The sequence below is a fragment of the Cygnus olor genome, chromosome 8 (assembly GCF_009769625.2).
Source record: "Cygnus olor isolate bCygOlo1 chromosome 8, bCygOlo1.pri.v2, whole genome shotgun sequence".
Lineage (NCBI taxonomy): Eukaryota > Metazoa > Chordata > Aves > Anseriformes > Anatidae > Cygnus > Cygnus olor.
The window spans coordinates 32904362-32925305 of record NC_049176.1 but is presented as its reverse complement, the minus strand read 5'-3'; the positions used below and the strand labels follow the sequence as shown (position 1 = coordinate 32925305).

Here is a 20944-nt window from a genome sequence, read left to right as displayed (position 1 = left end):
GGTTCGCTGGTAGGAACTGAGTGTGTTTGGCACCTCTCAGTTTCTGAATGTATGAATACTTGCCTCATTTCACAGGCCTAAAACAGTCTCTCTCTCTCCCCTTCCCTTCCATCCCACCATTTCACTCACTGAAAGTGAGCTGCTTGAGTGAACAATGATGTTAAAAGGGACTAAAGATTTACATATCGTATCTAGTAAAATTAGTTATTTTTTATGAGCAACAATTAGGCTGTATGAATTGTTTCAAAATTCTCTGAAGCTACCCAATAAAGTATTTATTTAGTTTTTATATATTTTTTTTCAGTATTTATTTAACAGCGATACTTGGCCACAGGGAGTTTTACTAGGACCTATACAGGAGTTTGTGTCCTACAAAGAACAGAAAATCCTGCCTTTTGGTAAAGTGTTTATGGGTACTTGCTCATTGTGGGGTCTACAAAACTTTAAAGTAAGATTAGCACAAGTAGATGTAATCTTTAATTGTATTTAGTTATCATAAAATGAGACCTGTGAGAATTACACTATAAGAGGTTTCTGTGACTACAGGAGTTGTAATTAAAGTATTTATGGTGGCATATTTCTCCTTAGACATCTTTTATTAAATCTTGTATCTCTTATAAACTGCTCCGATGCCAAGCTTCAACACAGAGTGTCTGAACAGACTTGGAGAATGAACACCATTTCCGTCTTTAAGCAATTGTCCTTCATTAGATTACTGTCATACTGACCTTGAATCTGTACCAGCTTTGCCTCACTACAAATTTATTTCAGTGATCTGTTAAAACTGTATCTCTCTAAAGAAACGAACAGGATTTTTCATTCCTTTTCCACACCTGAAAACACTTTTAAAGATCTCCAGTTGTTTAAAAGTTCATCTTCTTTATGCTAAAGAATAACGGTTGTTCATAAGAGGAAACACAGACTGGAAAACGGAAAGAACCATAGACACTAAAAATTACTGTTTGTCATTGGAGTGTGCATTCTGAGATTTCTTATACTTGCAGGCTTCAGCTCTCATCCACTTGGCTCCTTACGTAGACTCTCAAGCAGAGCTGAATATCACTTAGTTTATGAAGACAGTCTTCCACTTTAACATGAAGAAAGCTTTAGACTTCCTGGAGTGATTATTGCTCAGTCTTATGTCAAGAAAAAAACAGGATACAGCTTTGATCAGGTTAGAACAGAAGCAGCTTATTGCTACAGCTGTAGGAGAGAGTAGAGAGCAGCACTGAGGTCTTCTGCCTATGCGAACTCTGACTAGGTGAGGCAGCTACAGAGTTTACGTACCTTTAGGTTATACAACCTGCTCTTGACCAAAACTGTGTCAGATAAGCAGAATATTGTAAGTAACAGTGATTGAAATACTTCGGATGAGGAAGTTCAGGACAGTACCTCCTTCTACAAATAATTTACTCCTTTGTTAATGAAATTGTGCTGACTGGTGAGACCATTAGTTGCAAATATTTCTTAGCTAGTGAGGCCTGCAAAGACCTATGAAGCATGTGCTGCCACACATCTTTAGAAGCAAATACTTGTGAAGTTAGCTTGTGAAGGAGAAAATTGCTCATCATAACTGGAGACCTCAGAATTTGTTGTCTCTGTAAATGCATACTTGCCCTTCTCCTACCTGCTTAGGCGTTCATATTTCATATAAATTACATCTCTAGAATGACTCTGATCAGGGTCAGATGCTGGAAAAAATGATTGTAGTGATCCACATCTCCACTCCTCTGCCTGAATGAGCTTGATATGTAGACCAAAAAATTAAAAACAGCAATTGAATTGAATACTGACTTCTCAGTTTTCAGACTGGAGAATGTGTTTTTTTGCTTGTCTGTAAATAGAGGTATGGCTCTCCACAAGATGTTTTTTTTTTTTTTTTCCCTCTATGTAGAGTATGTTTTGGTTGCACTAAATGAGGTCAAACAACCAAGTCAGAAAAGTCAGAACTTTGTGCAGAGATCAGAGTAGTTAGATAACGGCTTTTTTTTTTTTCCATGTTGTTTTCCCAGTCATAACCTATTTATAATACAGGTAAGCTGTGCTGGATCATCATCTCAACATATTGTTTATAATACCTGATATCAGAAGTGATCTCATGTTTTCAGTGTTTTAACATATTATTTGTTTTAAGAATGTTTAAGCCTGTTCTTCCATATGTTTTTATTTCTGTCTACAATTCAAAAGGCATATACATTTATTTGGTGGTCTTGCAGTGAAAGCAGGACCTTACACCTCACATGTGATTTTGTGAGTAAGACTTCAGGAAATAGTAAGTGCAGATGCAAACATGCTTATGTAGTATATTCAGAAGTGAGAATACCCTATGGCACTCATTGTTTTCAAAGGGTCATATTAGACACCTTATTTTTAAAAAGTGTTCCTTTCTGTCCCTAGGCATTGTACAGACATTATTTGCTGTGTAATCTTCATAGTCGTCATTCTGGGTTACATTGCATTAGGAATTGTGGGTAAGTAAACACAGGTATAGTATGTAGTAGTGCTTTCTCATACCCAGGAGAAGCAGCTTTGTGAACATCAGTACTTTTAACTGACATGTCCCTTTTGCTTATGTCTACATAAAGCATTCAGGTCTATAAGCAATACCTTGCTTAGAAGCAAATCATGAATTAACATTCAGTGTCTGTTGTAATTAGGGAGACACTCAAATCCACGTATTTATGATAAAAAATTCAAAATGAAGTATACTTAAGAAAAATGACATTGTTTGATAATTTTGGTAACATGAAGTTAACTGTGGTGGAAAAAGCCTTTCATTTGTCATTAAGCTGAAAGCAAAAGATAGAGATAAACACTTTAGTTTTCAGAGGCTTTTTGTTCTGTAGATTACCAAAAGAACCTATATGAGCAGTGAATGGGGAAGTAAAAGGGGTAACTTCATTTATTGTGAGATCCAGAGTTGTTTGTATATTAGGATATTCATTAGTAATACCCATTTTATTTTGTGTGAGAGAATTGTATAAATGCCTGTATGTGAAAGCACAAACAATATTGTGAAAGTGTACTTGCTGTGTATCTGCATGTTTCGCTGAACTCTAATTTATTTCAGAATGAGAGGTCATCTTCAGTACATCTCATTAGTCATGAATTGTGCCTTATGTCTTATTTTAGAAACAATAAAAAGTACATTTCTGTATTTTCTTGTGTGAATACCCTTCTGGATCCCTGTTAAATTTACCTTGAGGACTAAGCAATAAATGTAGCTTTATCACACAGCTGCTGTGACTGAAAATCTGAGTCAAATTTTGCTCTCAACATTGTATGTATAGATCACATAGGTTTTAGCTGTATGCACATCTGTGTAACAATGGAGTAGAATTTGGTTAGGTATATGTTTCAAGAAGAGTGAAATGTAGTCTAAGTAAAAGGTAGTTAAATCTCCTTGAAAGATGAAACATGATAATTGTTGATACTGGGCTTTCTTGGTCCTGCTTCAGTGATGGCTGCTGTTGAATGACTTTACTGAATAGAAATATTTATTCCATGATTTACTCTTTGTATCATTCTGTTAACTTCACAGATGAACTAATAGTGCCAATTTAACAATGTAATTTTATTTCCTATGGAACTGGCTTAACACTTCATATATATTTCTGAGACCTTGGGCTTATCTGGGTGATATTTTACAGAAGTTAGCCTCTTAATTGATGATGATTTTAATTCAGAAAAATACACATAAAAGGCAGCAAATAAGTTCTCTTGAAAACGAGCCTCATGTTCCAAAGGACAGATTAGTATTGCTCAAAAGGATGTTTATACAACTTTGGTGTCATCAGCATGGATTTACAAATTCTGCATCATGTGTGCCATTACCTGCTTCAAAGCATTATTAAATTGCTTGTATTAAAAATCCGTAAGAACAATTTCTCAGTTTTCAGGTTAGGTTCTGCACACGTTAAAACATTAAAAAATACATTTAAGGGAAGCAAATTAACAATGTGAAAGACTGCCCTTTTGAAGGTACATAGTAGAGGGAATGAGGCAGATAGTATAAACAGATTTGCGGTTATTTTTTAAGTATCAAAAGATGCCACTGTTCTAATCCCATTTTTTCCTTGACAGGGAGCTTTCCATCCTTTACAACCAACAACATAGCCCTAGAGCACAGAAAAAGAGGAGTATACCTGATAGACATTCAGATTGACAGGCAATAGGTATTTTTGATACTGTCCATGTGTGTTGGCTCCACATCAGTAAACGGGCTGACATAACTGCAGGCCTCCTGACAATGAAATGGTGCTGTCACAGGATGTCACATTGCTGCTCTGAGGGTTGGCTCAACTGTATAATATGGTTCAGCTGTTCTTTAATTTTCTTTTTTCATCTTATTTTTGTTTGTGCCAGCACTCAGACCACAGCCTTATGATTATCAGAATGTGCTCAGAAAAAAATCTAAATGACTGGATTCTGTTTCATGTAGTGCTTGATAGTGGGTCACCAATAGTACAGCAAAACACACAAAACATGCTGCTCTGTCAAACTCATTCTTATAATAGCCTTCTTCCCTCAGTCAGAACTGTTGAATTAGATACTTATTCTGCACTGCATAGGCCAGAAGAAAAAAGGGTGTATTTATGACATGGATTCTTTCACTGTCGTTGTTCTCAGTTTGCAAAAGAAGTGACAGAGAAATAAGTTTATTAATCTTGATGTTTAAGGCCTGGCACAGCCAGTGAAAGAAGCACATATTTTCTCTTCTGCTCATTTCCCTTCTCCTTCTGCTGCTGAGTTAATCAAATGCTAAATGTTTATGTTGTAAAGCAGACTAATTCTTTTTTGTTTCACTTTGGAATTTAGCTGAAAGGCGTCTTCCTCTGTTGACCCAGCAGCTGATTCCAGTGGTGGAATTTCACAAAGAAAAGTGCGCTAAATCTATTTTTAAAATCAAATTTTTTTAGATATTGTTTTATTAAAAACATGACTGAATCCTCAGGCATGCAGGACAGCTACTGCCAAGCAAGAGAAGTTTTAGAAAATTTGGTAATGGCAAAGCAGGAGCAGTCTGTACAGAAATTCTGTTGAGAAGTGAGTAGAATGCTCCATCATTTATATTCTATTTTCTATTAGTAATCGAGAAATACACGGAAAAAGATGAGTGATGAAACCTGAGACCAAGGATTGACACAAACTCTGTGAAAGAGAGACTTTTGAAAGATTTCAGCAGAGCTTCTGTTACAACTGAAGAGTGTGGGGATGATACACTGCTCTGCTAATTTAATGAGCAGAGTTTTATTCCTGATGGCTATATTAGTCCATTGAAACAGACTGAAGGAAGTAAGCCTGCATCACATTGACCCTTCTAATGGAAAGATCCTTAAGAAAAGATTGCTGTATACATAAGCAATAGACTGAGACAGCAAACAATTATTTTGCAGTGCTTATCTCCTTTTTTCCAAGTTTGTCTGAGGAATGAAAAATAATTCCAGGTTTAATATGCTACCTTGGTAAGGGGTATTATTGGCTGTAGCAGCTACTTCCAAATTATATGTACAAAGGATCTTTAAGTCTTGCTACTAAATTCTCGTCAGTACTTTGGAACTGGCATGGTGGGGTTTATCTCCACTGGTTCCTGTTTCATAAAGTGCCAAATAAAATAATAATTTAAAACACTAATTTTTAGCCTAGGAAAACACTGATGTAGAAGAGTCATTTAACATCATACAAATAAGGCCTGAAAGGCTTTTCAGATCAGTATAGGAGCTTGATTCATTTGGGCCCAGACTTTTAAGTTTATGAAAAGTAAGGTCTTATTAAAGTATAAGGAAAAACTACTTGTTGTCTGAGTCACAATGGAAAAAAGTATACATGGCATAACCAACAGACTCAGTGCAATCACCAGAGAGCTGTGTGATGTCATGCATACATATGTGTAATTGAATTTTCAGTTGCCTACAGGAGTTCATAAGAGAGTTGATAGTTGATGTCGCCTAAATGTTCCCATTAGCTAGTGTTAATGAAATAAGTAAGTGGGGCTTAACAAAGGAAAAAATAAATGGGGTTTAACACCAGTGAAGCACTTCAGCTTTCTGTGAGCATCAGAATACCACAGTTAATCTGAAATGCAATCAGTCTGGAAGTTCAGAAGTTGGTTGATACTAGGCAGCAAGTTTACAAACTCCAAAACACAAGCAAAATGAGATATGTTAAAATAAACTAGGGGATTTATTTTGGTGACTTAAAACCATTCAAGATGAAAAGTAGCATTACAGATTCTCTTTTGGTGGACGTTATTATAACTATTTGCAAAAGTCAACAAAAGTATGTTGCATATCTGTCCCAAACATTCCATTAGATTTGTAATTTGGTGCTCTGAGATCTTGTATAGGTTCTGTCTCTACTGCACATATAATAATTGTTATCATAAGCACTATTATTCTCACCAAAGTGACCTTGAGGAAAATGACAGTTTCACAGTTGGCTAAATTTAATGCCACAAAGTGGAGAGAAAATGGTTTAATTACGGAGAAGCAAATTCAAGGTAGTATGCATAGGTCAAAACCTAAAGTTTGGCTTCTGGCATTCAGTAGTGTATTGCACAAGAAAGGGAAGGCTGGGACTGAAAACTTCGTAACACCTGCAATCTTTTACACATAGTACAGATACAAGGAAATGGTTGTTAGAGGATTTTTTTAGTGTTCTCTAGCAACCTGATTTTAGTGTGTTAGCTCAGGGTACTGATAAGGAATTATATTCTGGAACTATAGTTTACTTTAAAATGATGCTTTAGAAAAATGAAATTTCTATGACTTAAAGGCAGATCAGCAATTGGTAGTCAGTAGTTCAAAGACTAGTCATGGGCTAGTCATGAAGGAAGCTTTTTTTGTTCTGTTCTGTTTTTATTTTAGTTTTTCGCTAGGAAATCTACAAATCAATACTCTTCAGAGGCAATCAACAAAAATTAAAATGATACATGAGAGGTGACACATTTTCATGCTAGTAAATTTCAACTACTATCAAGTTATTGCTGTACACTTGACTGTAATGTTAAAAGATATATGTGTATTTGCAGCTTGGGTGCACGGGGATCCTAGGAAAGTGATTTATCCAACTGACAGCTATGGGCAGTTCTGTGGTCAGAAAGACACCTTCAATGAGTGAGTACTAAATCCAAACACCTATCTTTATGACTTATGCACTACGAACAAAAAGTGAGGTTTCAAATCCTCTCTATGCAAGTGGTTCTTGTGCAAAGCTGAAGAGACAGCAACACTTGATTTCCTCTTATTGTATTTATTCCAAATAAAGTTCATAAATAGATTAATCGCTCAGTGCAAATCTAGACACAAATTATTACTGCAGTGCAGTTGTTCTCATTCAAAGAATATTTTTGGTAAAGTATAAATATAGCTGATTGCATCACTAATAGCATTGAAAGTGACTAGCTGGCTCAGCTTCTGGCTGCAAAGTTTAGGATATTTAATAACCATTTGAGAAATTCTTCTGTCCACCTTGGCATAAGAGTAGTCCTTAAAGCATTGTAGCCAGGTTCTCAGTTTCTCTCAATAAGCTCCAAATACCATAAAAGAGCATATGGTAAAGGTCTTGTTTTCTGCTACTGCTTATCTGGGGATAGTGGAGAGCAGAATGTATGGTCAGGCAGCTGTAGCCATACCTTTCTTGGAGATACCAGCCAAACAGCTCTGTTTAATTGTCTCAATTTCCTAATCTCTTAGATTTGAATTTACAAGAATTAAATTTATTAGTTAATATCAACAGAGTCTTTCTGCATGAAAATAGTTGCTCAGGAGAGAAAGATGTCACATTATTATTTTCTCTGAAAATCTAAAACTTTTTTATGAAACAAAATTTAAGAGTTTTTTTTTTTTTTTTAAGAGGCTGATGAAGGTACTGGCCAAAGGCAAATTCAAAAGGAGGGGAGCGGTAGAGAGGAAGTGGAAGCAGGAGAGAGAGGAAGAGCTAATACTTTGTATCCTCTCAAGCTCTTTTTACAGAGGAAACAGAAATGCTAGGGACTGTAAGAGGACAAGACCTGTTACACTCTCTGACTAAGATTCTTCCTAACAGTTGTTGGCGAGTGGCCAGAAGAGTCCTCTTCCTCTATGAAGAGAAAGAACTAGGAGCAAAAGTGTTCTGCTTCCTCTGCTCTTTGCTCTGTCTTTGCCCCCTCTCTGGTCCATGGGAAGCAGCAGCCAAATAGGTTTGGTGGTCTGGGGCATACAGCATCCATGCACCAAGTGTGTGGCATGTAGCCAGATTTAATTCTGATTACCCATTCTCATTGCCTCTTTCTCTTTGTTACTCAAGTCTTCAATTATTTCTTACACCATGATTTCCAGTCCGTACTTTATTTGCCACATGGGGGAGTTCTTTATAAAAAAAATTAAGCCAAAAGATACACAATATAATTTACTAGAAAAGGAGGAGTGTTATGACAATATTAGCATTCGGGCCTGCCAGGAGGCTCCTCTGAACAAGTCCCTCTGGTTCCCAAAAGTGGAGGTGTGGGATGTGCTTGTCAGTCCTTTATGGATACCATAAGAAAGGCTAACCTATAACTATGGTTTTCCAAAGTCCTTGAAGGCTTAATATGAGACCTCTGAATTGGCAAGTGATGACAGTCTCAGTGATTTGAATCTTTTGCTTGGAACAAGCATCCCCAGCAATCTCACTGAGGAGTAGAAAAGAGGAGCTGGTAAGCCAACATTCACAGTTTGTGAAAAAAAAAAAAAAAAGAAAAAAGAAAGAGTTGAACTCTAATGAATTCTGTGCATTCAAATTAATTCTACTTTGTGTAGAATCTTTGTGTGGAACTTTATCATGAGAGTATCTTTTAGGCCTCTTCATACTCCACTGTAAACCATCCATTAATCTTCATGTAATCTGTAAGCTTGTTTTGCCTTCTACAGAGCACAGTGTAATCATGGAATACAATAGTATTTCACTGTAGTGGACACAGACCTAGTTTTCAGTGGCTGTTTCCTTATGTTACCTATATGCTTAATCTTTCTTTTCTGCTGGTAATATCAGCAAGTGGGCTAACACATCTGAAAAAAAAAGGTTTCATTAATGGCTTAGAGAAGCTTACAGACTGTAAATACTCACAAGAAACTATTGGAGAAAGATGACGTTTCAGTCCAAAATTTTATTCTTTTGATTTGAAGAAATAACAACTAGTGAATTGTATTTGCTAATATGCGTGTTTTGTTAAACAGCACATAATAGAATATACTGCACTGAAAACAAATTAAGCATCTAAAATGTCAGGCAGTTGAGCTAATCCCAGTTTTAAAAGGAGCTTGAATGTATGATTGCTATATATACAAGGGAGCTTGCTATATAATAGCTTTGTAGACATAACCATATTCAGCAGTTCACTGTATATGTCCTAGAATGGGGGTCACCCCAAAAGCACTTCATTATTAATATATCCATCCTGTTCCCAAGGCAGAGCTCCTTCTGTGTTGCATTGCCTCGGTTGGCATCAGTGGTGGCTCAGACAACGTTGTATTGTGTTTTCTTGCACATCACAGGCTACAGGGGGATATATGCATTACTAGCCAGACCACTTATCCTCAGGGTACTCATCCTCCTGAGCTGGAAGTCTGGGAGCATAAGAAGCAGAAGAAGCCACCTGCACAGTTCAGGTGGAAACAGAGACCTGGACTGTCACAAGTCCATGGGGCCAGATGGGATCCATCCAAGGGTGCTGAGGGAGTTGGTGGATGTGATTGCAGGGCTGCTTTACATCATCTATCAGTGATTTTGGTCATCTGGAGAGGTCACAGATGACTGGAGACTTGCTAATGTGACGCCCATCTATAAGAAGGGTCGTAAGGAGGACCCAGGGAACTACAGGCCTGTCAGCCTGACCTCGGAGCTGGAAAAGGTGACAGAACAGGTCATCTTGAATGCAATCATGCAATGTATGTGGGAACACCAGGGGATCAGGCCCAGTCAGCAAGGGTTCGTGAAAGGCAAGTCCTTTGAGTACTGTGTTCAGTTTTGTGCCTCTCACTACAAGAAAGACATCGAGGCCCTGGAGTCATCAGTTTTCAATAAATCCAAACTGAGGTGACAGCTACCTCAAGGTCCCAATTTCCAGAAATTGTCAAGTGTGGGGATTGTGGGGTGCAAAACCCTCAGGCTGTCCTTTATTTATATCAAATAAGGTTTATGAGCATTGTTTTGAGATTCTACAATCATTCCGTTTCCTGGCTAGCTGCTTTCAGTATCCAACCATAAAAGCTTTTGATTGATTTTGGTGCCACCTTCTGCTCAGTGAAGTAATCAACTTTCACGATGTAATATTTTTAATATGCAGTGTCATTGGTTTTGGTGCCACCTTCTGCTCAGCAATATAATCAGCTTTTACAATGTAACATTTCTTATACCCAGTACATACACAATATATTCAGCACAAGCAAAGGAACCACAGAGTTTTGCAGAGGTATTTTACCAGTTTTTCACTTTTTAGAGGAAGAACTGCAGACACCTTCTAATTCTTATAGTACCTAGGGTTGTTTCAGCTTAAACTCCTGCTGTGGAAAAACCGTTCAAAATTAATGTTCTTTAGAAAAAAAAAGATTCTGGTTTAAAAGATGTCATGGTATAGAACATTCAGTATCTGTTTGGGATTTGTTTTTTGTCTTGTGTTTGCAATATGTCCATTCCGAATAAAGGAATTAAAACACCAATTTATGCTATAAATTTTGGTGTGGTAGGATGTGTAAGCACCCATATTTATAAAATTAATTATCTTATATCCTCTTCCATAGGAACAAGACCATTCTGTTTTACTTTAACATTCTGAAATGTGCCAGCCCAGTAGTGTTAATAAACCTACAGTGCCCTACAACACAGGTGAGTGAAATACAGAGCTAAGATATTTTCCCTGCCTCTTAGTCATGGTGCTTAGGAACTAGACATACATTTGTATGGATTTTAAAATTGCTCTTCATGTCCTGTGAAACATTATATGATTGTTTTATAGATGACATGTATAGCATACAGTATCTGTCACCTGTGATGGTCAGAAGAAAATAAATAGGAATGTACAAGATAGTCTATTTTGGATCAGGATTGAATGAAAGTCTGTCTAGCTGGATAAAGTAATTTGTTTTTCATGAATTTATTACAGGTAGCTGTCCAGTAGTAGTAAATGTATGCAAAAAATAATTTTGGTTAACATCGAGGATTTTCCAAACTGGATGTGTACAAGAAAATGTACATATCCCCAGTGAGAGCAGTTTCTGGGTATAGTTAGATCTTATGGTGCTTTCAAAATTGAAAAAAGATTGTTTTTGGCTAATGCCACAGTTTGTACTCCCTTAACTGTGCTGCAACTTACTGTGAAGCTATGAAATAATCCCTGTCACTGAACTCATGTGGGTTAAAATTGTCCTTCCGATCTTTTTAAAATTAGACCACTTTATTGACCTGTTTTGCTGAGCAATTGAAGGGTCCGGAGGGCAAGATGTATGAGGAGCAGCGGAAATCACTTGGATTGTTCAGCCTGGAGAAGAAAAGACTTAGGGGAGACCTCATCATGGTCTACAGCTCCCTCACGAGGCGAGCAGAGGGATGGGCATTGATCTCTGCGATAGGACCCGAGGGGACGGCATGGAGCTGGGACATGGGAGAGTCAGGCCAGGTGTTAGGAAAAGGTTCTTCACTGAGAGGGTGGTCAGGTACTGGAACAGGCTTGCCGGGGAAGTGGTCATGGCATTGAGCCTGCCAGAGTTCAAGAAGCGTTTGGTCAGTGCTCTCAGAAACATGCTCTGTTTTTTTGGGTGGTGCTTTGGGGACTCAGGAGTTGGCCTGGGTGATCCTTGTGGGTGTCTGCCAACTTGGGATATTCTGTGATTCTAAGTTTCAATAATTCAATTGTACAAACAGTTACATTGGTTCATTTTGGAAAGCAACAAATTATGTCATGGGATTAAGTTGGGAGTTAGGAGCAGGACTGCTCTGATCCACCCTTGCTGCCAAAGTAATTGTAGTGTGTAAATGAACTAGGTGATAGAATTTGGTCTCAGTCAGCTTGACAACATTCAGTGAAATCCAGTGCTACTTTGGATGAGGGCTGTTAGATAGTAACCAGTTTACATATGTTAATTATCTTTTTATTTCACTGTCATTTTGAAGTGGTTACATTCCAGCTTGTCCTTACTCCTGATTCTAGTACTTGCTAGATCTTTCTGGCCCATCAGTTAGTGTGACTGCATGGACTATTTGATACAGCTGAAGAGATGGATATCTCCAGGAAGGAAGTGCAAGAACCCTCTTAACACTAATCAGGTGCTGACAGAATGGAAATTTTATCATCATCAGATTTGTTTCAGGATTCCCCACCTACCCACAATCAGACACCAGCACTATTACCCTGCAGCCTTTGGACTCTTCTATTACTGGAACAATTCAGCCTGTCCAGAAATACTGAGTCATTGTGTGGGAATTGGCTAGTACTGTGGTCAAGTTGGCGGTGGTTGTGAGTCAAGAAAGGTGGAATACTTCTTGAAACAGAGTTTGGGGGAGGGAGGGTAGTTACTTTGTTTATTTTCAGACATACATCTCCAAAGCTGAGAATGTTCTTGAATGCTGTTTGGTGCTGCAGAGGTTTAATACCCTGGTCTTTTGTGAAAATGCTGAAGAAACTTTTCTTTGATAATACCTCTTTTGAACTGCAGAGAAGATCTTTCATTCCTGTCCCTTTCACATCAGATAGTTCAGGAGAAAAACAAACAAACAAACAAAAACAAAGAAACAAACAAACAAAACAAGCAAGAACTAGCATGGGAAGAGCTTCAGTTCTAGAGTAAGACTGGATTTACAAACTGTTATTACAGTTCACTGGACCCACAGACAACACATTTCATTGCCTGTTTCGTGGCAAACTGAGGTGGGAAACTGAGGTTATGGTAAAGTGTATACTCATAGTCGCCTGTTGGCCCAACAAGGAAAAAGCTCTTCTTTCTTCATTCCTTGCCTTCTGGGTAGTCCACAGGACCATAGTACTCATCAAGAAAGATCCTCTTACATCATCTAACCTCTAGCCTGTTCCAGGATTAGCCTGTTAATCTAAGGATTAACCCAAGATCTTTTCCCAAAATTCATTTAGATGAACTGTATGTGGCAGAATGCCCTTGAGGTGAAATATAACTGCACATGGCATCTCTCTGGTACTTGGGTAGCAGAGCTTTTCAAAGGGTGTTTGGATAGCACAGCTTTGGAAACAGAGAACAGCCTTCTGGAAAAGGCTGAAATTTCCTAAGAAGATGGACGTCAAACTGGCTCACAGCAATTAGTGACACTGAAGAGGTCAGCATAGCTGTACACTTGCATGATTTTAGTGACCAGGAAAGCCTTTAGAGCCTGTGTTCTAGGGCAGCTGCTTCTCCATTACCTAATCAGAACCTCTTGAATGGATACATTCATCAAACCCCAGCCTTCCTTAAGTTTCTCATATAAATCCCATTTATACTGGCTGCACCTGCTGCAGTGTGAATTTCATTCCTGGAATGTTAACCTCACTTGCTTTGTAATTGGAGGAGATTTGTCATTAGTCAGTCATAAAATGTTACCTTTATTTGAGTGATACACACCTAACTTGAATGTTATCTGTGGAGATGTATTAGACTGAAGAAATTGTGTAGAAGGGTAGTTTAGTTTCAGCTGCATGAGACTTTTTTTTTTTTTTTAAGTGAAGTTCTCCTTATAAATGTAATGGAAAGAAATGCCATATATCCTGTGAAAATAGCTACTGCACCACCTGTCTCACATAACTAATTATTAGAGAAGGTCCAAAAAAAAGGTTATGAAGATGGTGAGGGGCCTAGAGAACAAGACATATGAGGAGCAGCTGTGGTCCCTTGGTTGGTTCAGCCTAGAGAGGAGGAGGCTGAGGGGAGGCCTCATGCAGAGGGGCAGTGGAGGGGCAGGCACTGATCTCTGTTCTCTGGTGACAGTGACAGGAGCCAAGGGAACAGCATGGAACTGTGACAGGGGAGGGTCAGGCTAGGTGTTAGGAAAAGGTTCTTTACCGAGGAGGTGATTGGGTGCTGGAACAGGCTCCCCAGGGCAGTGGTCACAACACTGAGCCTGGTGAAGTTCAAGAAGCATTTGGACAATGCTCTCAGACACAGGGTCTGATTTTGGGGTGTTCCTGTATGGAGCCAGGAGTTGGACTCAATGATCCTTGTGGGTCCCTTCCAACTCAGAATATTCTATGATTCTATGATTCTATATACGCTACTGCTGATGGCAGCAGAGGAAGGCCCCCAGTTTTTTCCTGGTGCTCAAAAAGAAATTTTGTTTTGATTAGACTTAAAGCTCTGCATATGTACCAGAATGTGTAGAACCTAAGAAGATATGGAGAGTGGCTTGATATGCCAGATATGAGGAGAGACTTTGAAATGTATTCTATCAAACAGTTTTAGAATTATTCATCTGGGGATTCAAAAGCAAAACTTGTGTCCCTTCCTATATACTACAGTATTGCTGCAGACAGTTGCATAGAACTGTGCACTTTTATAGGTGGCCTTTTTCTTTCTTTTTAATTACATTGACTTTTATTACCTTTCTCTGCTCCCAGTGCATCTTTACTCTTTCTTTTTTTTCTTTTCTTGCAGCTTTGTGTCTCAAAGTGCCCAGACAGGTTTGCAACCTATATTGATGTTCAGGCTTCCTACAGATATAAACCAGATCAGTGGAATTACTTCAAGCAGTTCTGCAAGCCTGGTTTTAACAATCCTCGCAAGGTGTGTATGTATAAAAAGGTGATGGAATACATTTTTTTCTTCAAGCAATATGTAATATGCATGATTTTACTGGGCTACATCAGAGCTTTGAATTATTCCTGTTTCACAATATAAGGAATTGTCCTGTATATATGGTTTGATACTGATTTAATCAAGGCTTAGGTCTTGTATGCATACCAAATTCCCCACTCTTTTAGTGGATACAGTTTGCTTGCAAGAATATTTGCAGCTACCCATGTAGGTGCAGTACTGTGTCAAGGAAGTCTCCAGTAGTTAGGTACTCCACAGCAGTAGAGAATATGTCTCAACCAAGTTCTTAAGGCTGCTGCATCATCTACAGCTGCATAGTCAATATTTTTTAGCTAGGAAAATTTAATCTATCCTTGATATAACTGATTTTGCACTGAAGCGTACTGCAATATTTCTCCCATCTTTAAAAAATGTTGTGAATCAACTAAATTGTGTTAAATTTTTACTCTTCTTTAAGAGAAAAAGTGAAGAGGAGACAAGGAACAACTGCCCAGTCACCTCGGACCTAGATAAAGATACAAAATGAGCAGGTCTTTTCTTTTTTTTGTCACCAAAAAAGGCAAGGAAAATAGTCTTTTCCCAAATCACACTGACAGTTTAGATTCGCATGTCATGAATGTATATTGCAGCTCCACCAGTCAAGTTCGGGGAGGAGGCTACAAAGCCCAGTTTGGGACATTTTCTCAGACTGGGTGAGAAATGAAAAGCATGTAGTTATTCTGCTATGTATTCAGCATTCCTATTTTTCCCCTTTTAGTCTGTTGCTCAAGTTCTACGGGATGAAGATTGTCCTTCGATGATCATTCCAAGCAGGCCTTGTGAGTGGTTGTACTTCTTACACACATCTTAGCAGATTATTAGCGTTCACATTGAAGCACAACTCTGATCTGAAAAGTAGTTTGTGGCAAGCTCCCTAAGAGCTGTCTGTTATCTGATAGTGACTATTATTCAATTTGAAACAGTTTGAAAGTGTAAAGATTTTTATTTTTTTTCTAACTGCTGTCTGTGAACATTCAGCATGTGATCAGGTCAAGATGAGCTCTTTTTTGTTCATGAATCGTCACTAATAGAAAAAGATCTCAGTTCAAATTGTGTCTTTTAAAATACATGAGCAAGCAACCCCACTGGCATCAAGAAAATACCATGAATGTAAGAAGGATCATAAGGCCAGCTGTTAAAGTTCAAATGATACTTGAACCCAATTGCAATGCAGCTCATTTTAGTTATGATGCTGGCTCTGCATGGCATACAGATCAGTAATGGAGGAGCCAAAAGATGTTTTTGTCACTCTGGTCAGCAGGTATTTCTGAGTAGATAACCACAGATCTCAGAGTTGATCTCAGCTACAGAAGTGTAACATCAAGAGTATCTGCCACTGACCCAGAAACTCATGCAAATAAGAAATTGCTGTTTATTTTTCTATGCTTTAAAGTAGGCGTCATGTAAATCGGGGGCAGGTTATCAAAAAGAGAAAATATGGATTCTCTTTAATAAAGAAAAGAATTTTTATTAAAAGTGATGTGCTCACCCAAAAGGCAGAAAATTAATTTGCAAAGCTATTATCTTCTTTTAGATGACAATAGGGGGCAAAGATTACAGGAGGAAGAGAGACGTTACTTAATTATATCCTCACAATAATTGGTAGAATAGATAGTCTAGACTGAATATTGAACTCTGGCATCAGTATATATTAGAACTAAATAAAGAAAGCACAGAATTCTTATATAAAGTTCAAGTTCAGCTGTGTAGGAGGAGTGACCCGCTCTTCCTTTCAAAATGAAAACCAGGACTTTTTGCAGCAAAGACCAAGGCAAGATAAAAAAGTATGTAACCGTCTCTCCTTTTCTTTTACAATCACCACCTAGTTTGTCTTCCATTTTCTCCTCTCCAAGGATATCTAGTGATAATATTTGGTACTGCAGGTCATCTGGCATATGAGGCACTGACGCTTGCTGCTATGTCTTGGTTTGGGTGCTAGTACCATTTGTGACTAGTCATGCTGAGTCTGTCCCCAGGGGCTGGTTTGATTATTGCTGTGTAAATGACATATTTGAGAAGCAGCAGTATTTGTAAGCTGCCTAGATACTGGCAGAGAGTTAAGTTCTGTATTTATTACAAATTCTTAAACTGCTACAGATACTGTTACTGTTATTTAGTAGCACCTAGAACGTCCAGTTGAAAGCTATGCTCCCATCATGCCTGAACTTACACAAACATAGGACAAAAAGCCCCAGAGCATAAAAACGTTATCTTGAATATAATGTTTCTTCCAATATTTGTCAAATGCAATGTATCAATAGATCATCAAGTGTAAAACAATTGACTATGAATCTGAAATGATTTAAATATGTTAGAATTTGTTGCAAAAAACAGGTGATGAAAGTGGAGCTCATCATGAAATGTAATGTGCATCCTTTGCTTTGATATTTTGAATAGTTCTTAAGAGATGCTTCCCAGACTTCTCAACAAAGAATGGTGTGCTAACTGTGGCAAATCAGACTACGTTCAGAGATGGAAGAGGGAAAACAAGAAATGTAACTGATCTCAGGGAAGCTGCAAAGTAGGTTTTACTGTTCTTTACCTCTCATTTGCTGCATTATAAAATTGTAAAATAATTTAGGAATTGGAAATAATAAATAATTGGAATCTGTTGTAGCAAATGGCTGAAGGTAACCAGGCAAGATTTACTAGTAAATGGTCTCTATGCCTGGGCACCTGCATAGTTCTAGTAAGGGAAACCATCATTGTGTTATAAAAAAATAAGCAAGGAGCTAAAAGTTTTAGTTTGATTGTCTCAAAGTGATTGGTTTTCAGTTTTTAAATCATTCTTCTTGTTTTTCCTAGCAAAAATCAGTATTAAAGAAAGCTAAAGAAGGCGTAAAATTAAACCCTCTTGGTCTTGGCTATTCCTTCCAATGATGGTCTTTACTATGGGCATTTCACCTCTTAAGGGTGCTCCTGTTTTTAAGAATATGTCTAATGGTCAAAAAGTGTTGTACTGGGCTCTGATGCATGAGAACGCCTCCCTTGCAGATGGAAGGCTAGCACCTCCAGTCCTTGGTATTAACCAGGATGAGAAGAAAATACTGAATAGCTGAACTTTTCCAGCTTCTGTCAGTCCTCATCCTGTCTGAAGAACAGGGGTACCTCTTCATGCCTCTCAATCCAAAACTGCCACACTCTAGCACCTTACCAACCCTGATAACACCCACACCTGTAAAGTTCCCTTCTTCTGGCTTGTACAACCACATTGTCTAGTCTTACCAAATCTTTAATTTCCTTTTAGGAAAACATGAATGTGGCTAAGCACTTTGTGAGATAGGAAAAAATTCCATAAATTCAACCTTTATCTTCACTGTACTCTTTTCTGCTTCTGTACTATTAGCAGTCCTGGAGTCACAACTGTGTGGCTTTTAGTACACCGCAGATCTTAATAATACATGATTTTCTTGTGACATAATAAGCAATTGTGGTGATAAAGCTGGTGATAATCAGCACTCATAGAGCTTTTCTAGTAAAGCTCTATCAGGAACAGTATAGACTTTTTAATGCAGGTTTTTGGTTTTTTTTTGAGGATTCTTAACTTCAGAAGAATTTTCTTTGGCATGATTTCGATTGATGTTGGTGTAGTTAGAGAAATGAAGCAGGAGAATAGTAATATGATCTTCTTACTATCAATGATATTTCAAATTCTTTCACTGGGCCTATTTGTTGTTTAAATAAATTCTGCTTTTTTACCCAAAGCAATCTTTTCTTTGGTTTGTCTTTCCTCAGCGGCATCAATAATGTCTTGGATGCACGATCAGTTGGAATGAAAATTTTTGAAGACTATGCCATTTCTTGGTATTGGATACTAATGTAAGTTTTTAATGGGAATTTGTAATTCTTCCAAACACCCTTTGGAGTGTACAGGAAATGAAAAAATATGGATCATGTATGTGTTTGTTACCAATCCTACTTTTAAACTCAAGGAGCGACTGTAACTTCCTGTCATCACATGATGATAATGTTGTTATGATTTCATACATGAGGTAAGGATAGCACAGCATATATACATAGAATGTCAATTGATGTGGAGTAGGTTTTAATATCCTATGAGGAAAAATAGGAGGTGATATCTTCTGTTGCAGGACCCATCTGTGTGGTAACTCCAAAACTGAAACTCTTACAGACTTTCAAACCAATTTGAAGTGTCAAGTGTCATTGGTATTTATATAAAACACAATTTCTAAATTCATACTGCCAATTCAATGTATAGCTAAATCTATTATAAATCTGCTAGTGCCGATTAAGTGGGCAAAGCAATGTCAAGAACAAAAAGCATGGAATAACATTAACTTTGTCTTGCAATTAATATTCACTGATCACCAATCAGTAAAAATGCAGCACTGAAACAGAAGTAGTGGTGAGCTACTTCTACTTCTACTTCAAGCTTCAGTTTAAGGCAAACTGTCTGTCGAGGACAGTTGTTACCATGCTCTCAGTTTTGGTGTTACTAGGACTCATGTATATCTAAAGAGATTTAATCAGGCTACTGTCTATACTTGCACAGGTAGCCTACTGCTTTCAAGAACAGAACCATAAGCTCCGAAACTACAACTTGTTGTGAGGAACATGCTCTGAGTTTCAAACAAGCCATTCAGAAAGTGAAAATATTTCACTCTAGGAAGACTTTAGGGGCAAGGATGTAAGACTAGCTTACAAAGACTTAAAATATAAGGTGATTTCTTGTCCCTCTGCCCATCTGGCTTAGTTGGCCCAAAACATCTCAGCGTTTTTGACTCTTTATGATCAGGCTGTCCCACGTCCTGTCTTTGGTAACTGGCTAATAATACTGGGAACATTCAGAAGAGAAGTTATCACACACAGGCAAGATGTTTTAAATTTTTATGAGTATGTACTCAATACAAAATTCTGATATAACACCTACAAAAATTCTGAGAAATTAATGTTCTCTAAATCATCTAAGCTGGATTTTTGTTGAAGGGGAATTATTATTCACATTGCTTTAGAATGCCTCACCTAAAAGTAAAAAGGCTTTTTGCAGTTGTTTTTTCCTTTCTGACTTGCCTTCTGGGAGTGTAATGAGAATAAATATTTCCCTGCTGCAGACCTGAGAAAAAGAAAATAGTGTGTAGATATGTTTCATAGGGGTTCCATTGATGGGTCATTAGAAGTCAGCTCTTACAAGTTTCTTTTTATGCATCACAATATCCTGATCATTCCCTGTTCTGACGGGTAAATAGTCACTGTTTTTCTTCCTAAACTTATTTATCTTCGTTTAGAAAAGCTCCTAGAATGTCACTTTATTAAAAGTGTTCCTTTCCAAGTAGGGATCTTTAATGGAAGACATAAATAAGCAACCTCCTCCTACACAGGTAGTCTTCTACTTCAACTTTCTATACTGTAGACTACACCATGTCCTGAAAAAGGCAGTGAGTTGTTCAGCTGGTGTAAATGACTAAAAAGTCATTTTTGGTGCTAGTCCCATTCAGCTGAGCTGAGAACCTAGTGGATACAAACATTTCTGGCTGTGCCCTGTGAGATCATCATATCTAAGCTACTGGTTTCTAATAGCAGATGATATCCAAGAGGATGTATTTCATAACGAAGATTTTGAAATACAGTTTTAAAAATCATTCTCATATGACACAAAGTGACCTCCACTTGGAGTAACAGTCATGCAACAAAGGGAAGATTCTCACACTTTTCCCCCCCCATGTTTCTGTCTCTTATCTCTCCAGTGGGTTGTTCATTGCAATGATTGTGAGTCTGCTCTTCCTTGTGCTGTTGAGGTTCACAGCTGGGGTTCTCTTCTGGATTTTCATCTTTGGCGTGATTGGAATTATAGGTTATGGTAGGTGTAATCTTCTAGCTTCTGAGGCTATTTTTTCTTATTGCTTAAATCTGAGCAAGGAAAATCAGTAATTATATCAATTAAATGGTACAACTGGGATAAGTAATGCTCAGTTTTGGACACAGTTTAGTGACAAATGCTTAAATGACAGTGAAACTTAGTAAGAATTCAGCTGTGCTGACACAGCACCAGATATAGTAACCTGAATTATTTACCTATGGTATGCTTAATGTATATTCATTTGCACTGATATTTCTTTATGTATATGTGATTTTATAATTCACTAATTTCTCGGTAATGCATTTTTTATTTTTGTTTA

The 20944-nt window shown here is 37.7% G+C and overlaps 1 protein-coding gene across 1 annotated transcript in view; it reads left to right on the top strand.

Moving 5' to 3' along the window:
* Window positions 1-20944, top strand: part of SLC44A5 (solute carrier family 44 member 5) — an 88424-nt gene that overhangs the window by 42024 nt on the left and 25456 nt on the right. The window contains exons 3-10 of the mRNA XM_040565638.1: window positions 2398-2471; window positions 7031-7115; window positions 10758-10842; window positions 14610-14738; window positions 15526-15586; window positions 17205-17328; window positions 18543-18626; window positions 20513-20625. Of these exons, the coding sequence (XP_040421572.1) occupies window positions 2398-2471; window positions 7031-7115; window positions 10758-10842; window positions 14610-14738; window positions 15526-15586; window positions 17205-17328; window positions 18543-18626; window positions 20513-20625 (755 nt within the window). The remainder of the gene's footprint in view (window positions 1-2397; window positions 2472-7030; window positions 7116-10757; window positions 10843-14609; window positions 14739-15525; window positions 15587-17204; window positions 17329-18542; window positions 18627-20512; window positions 20626-20944) is intronic.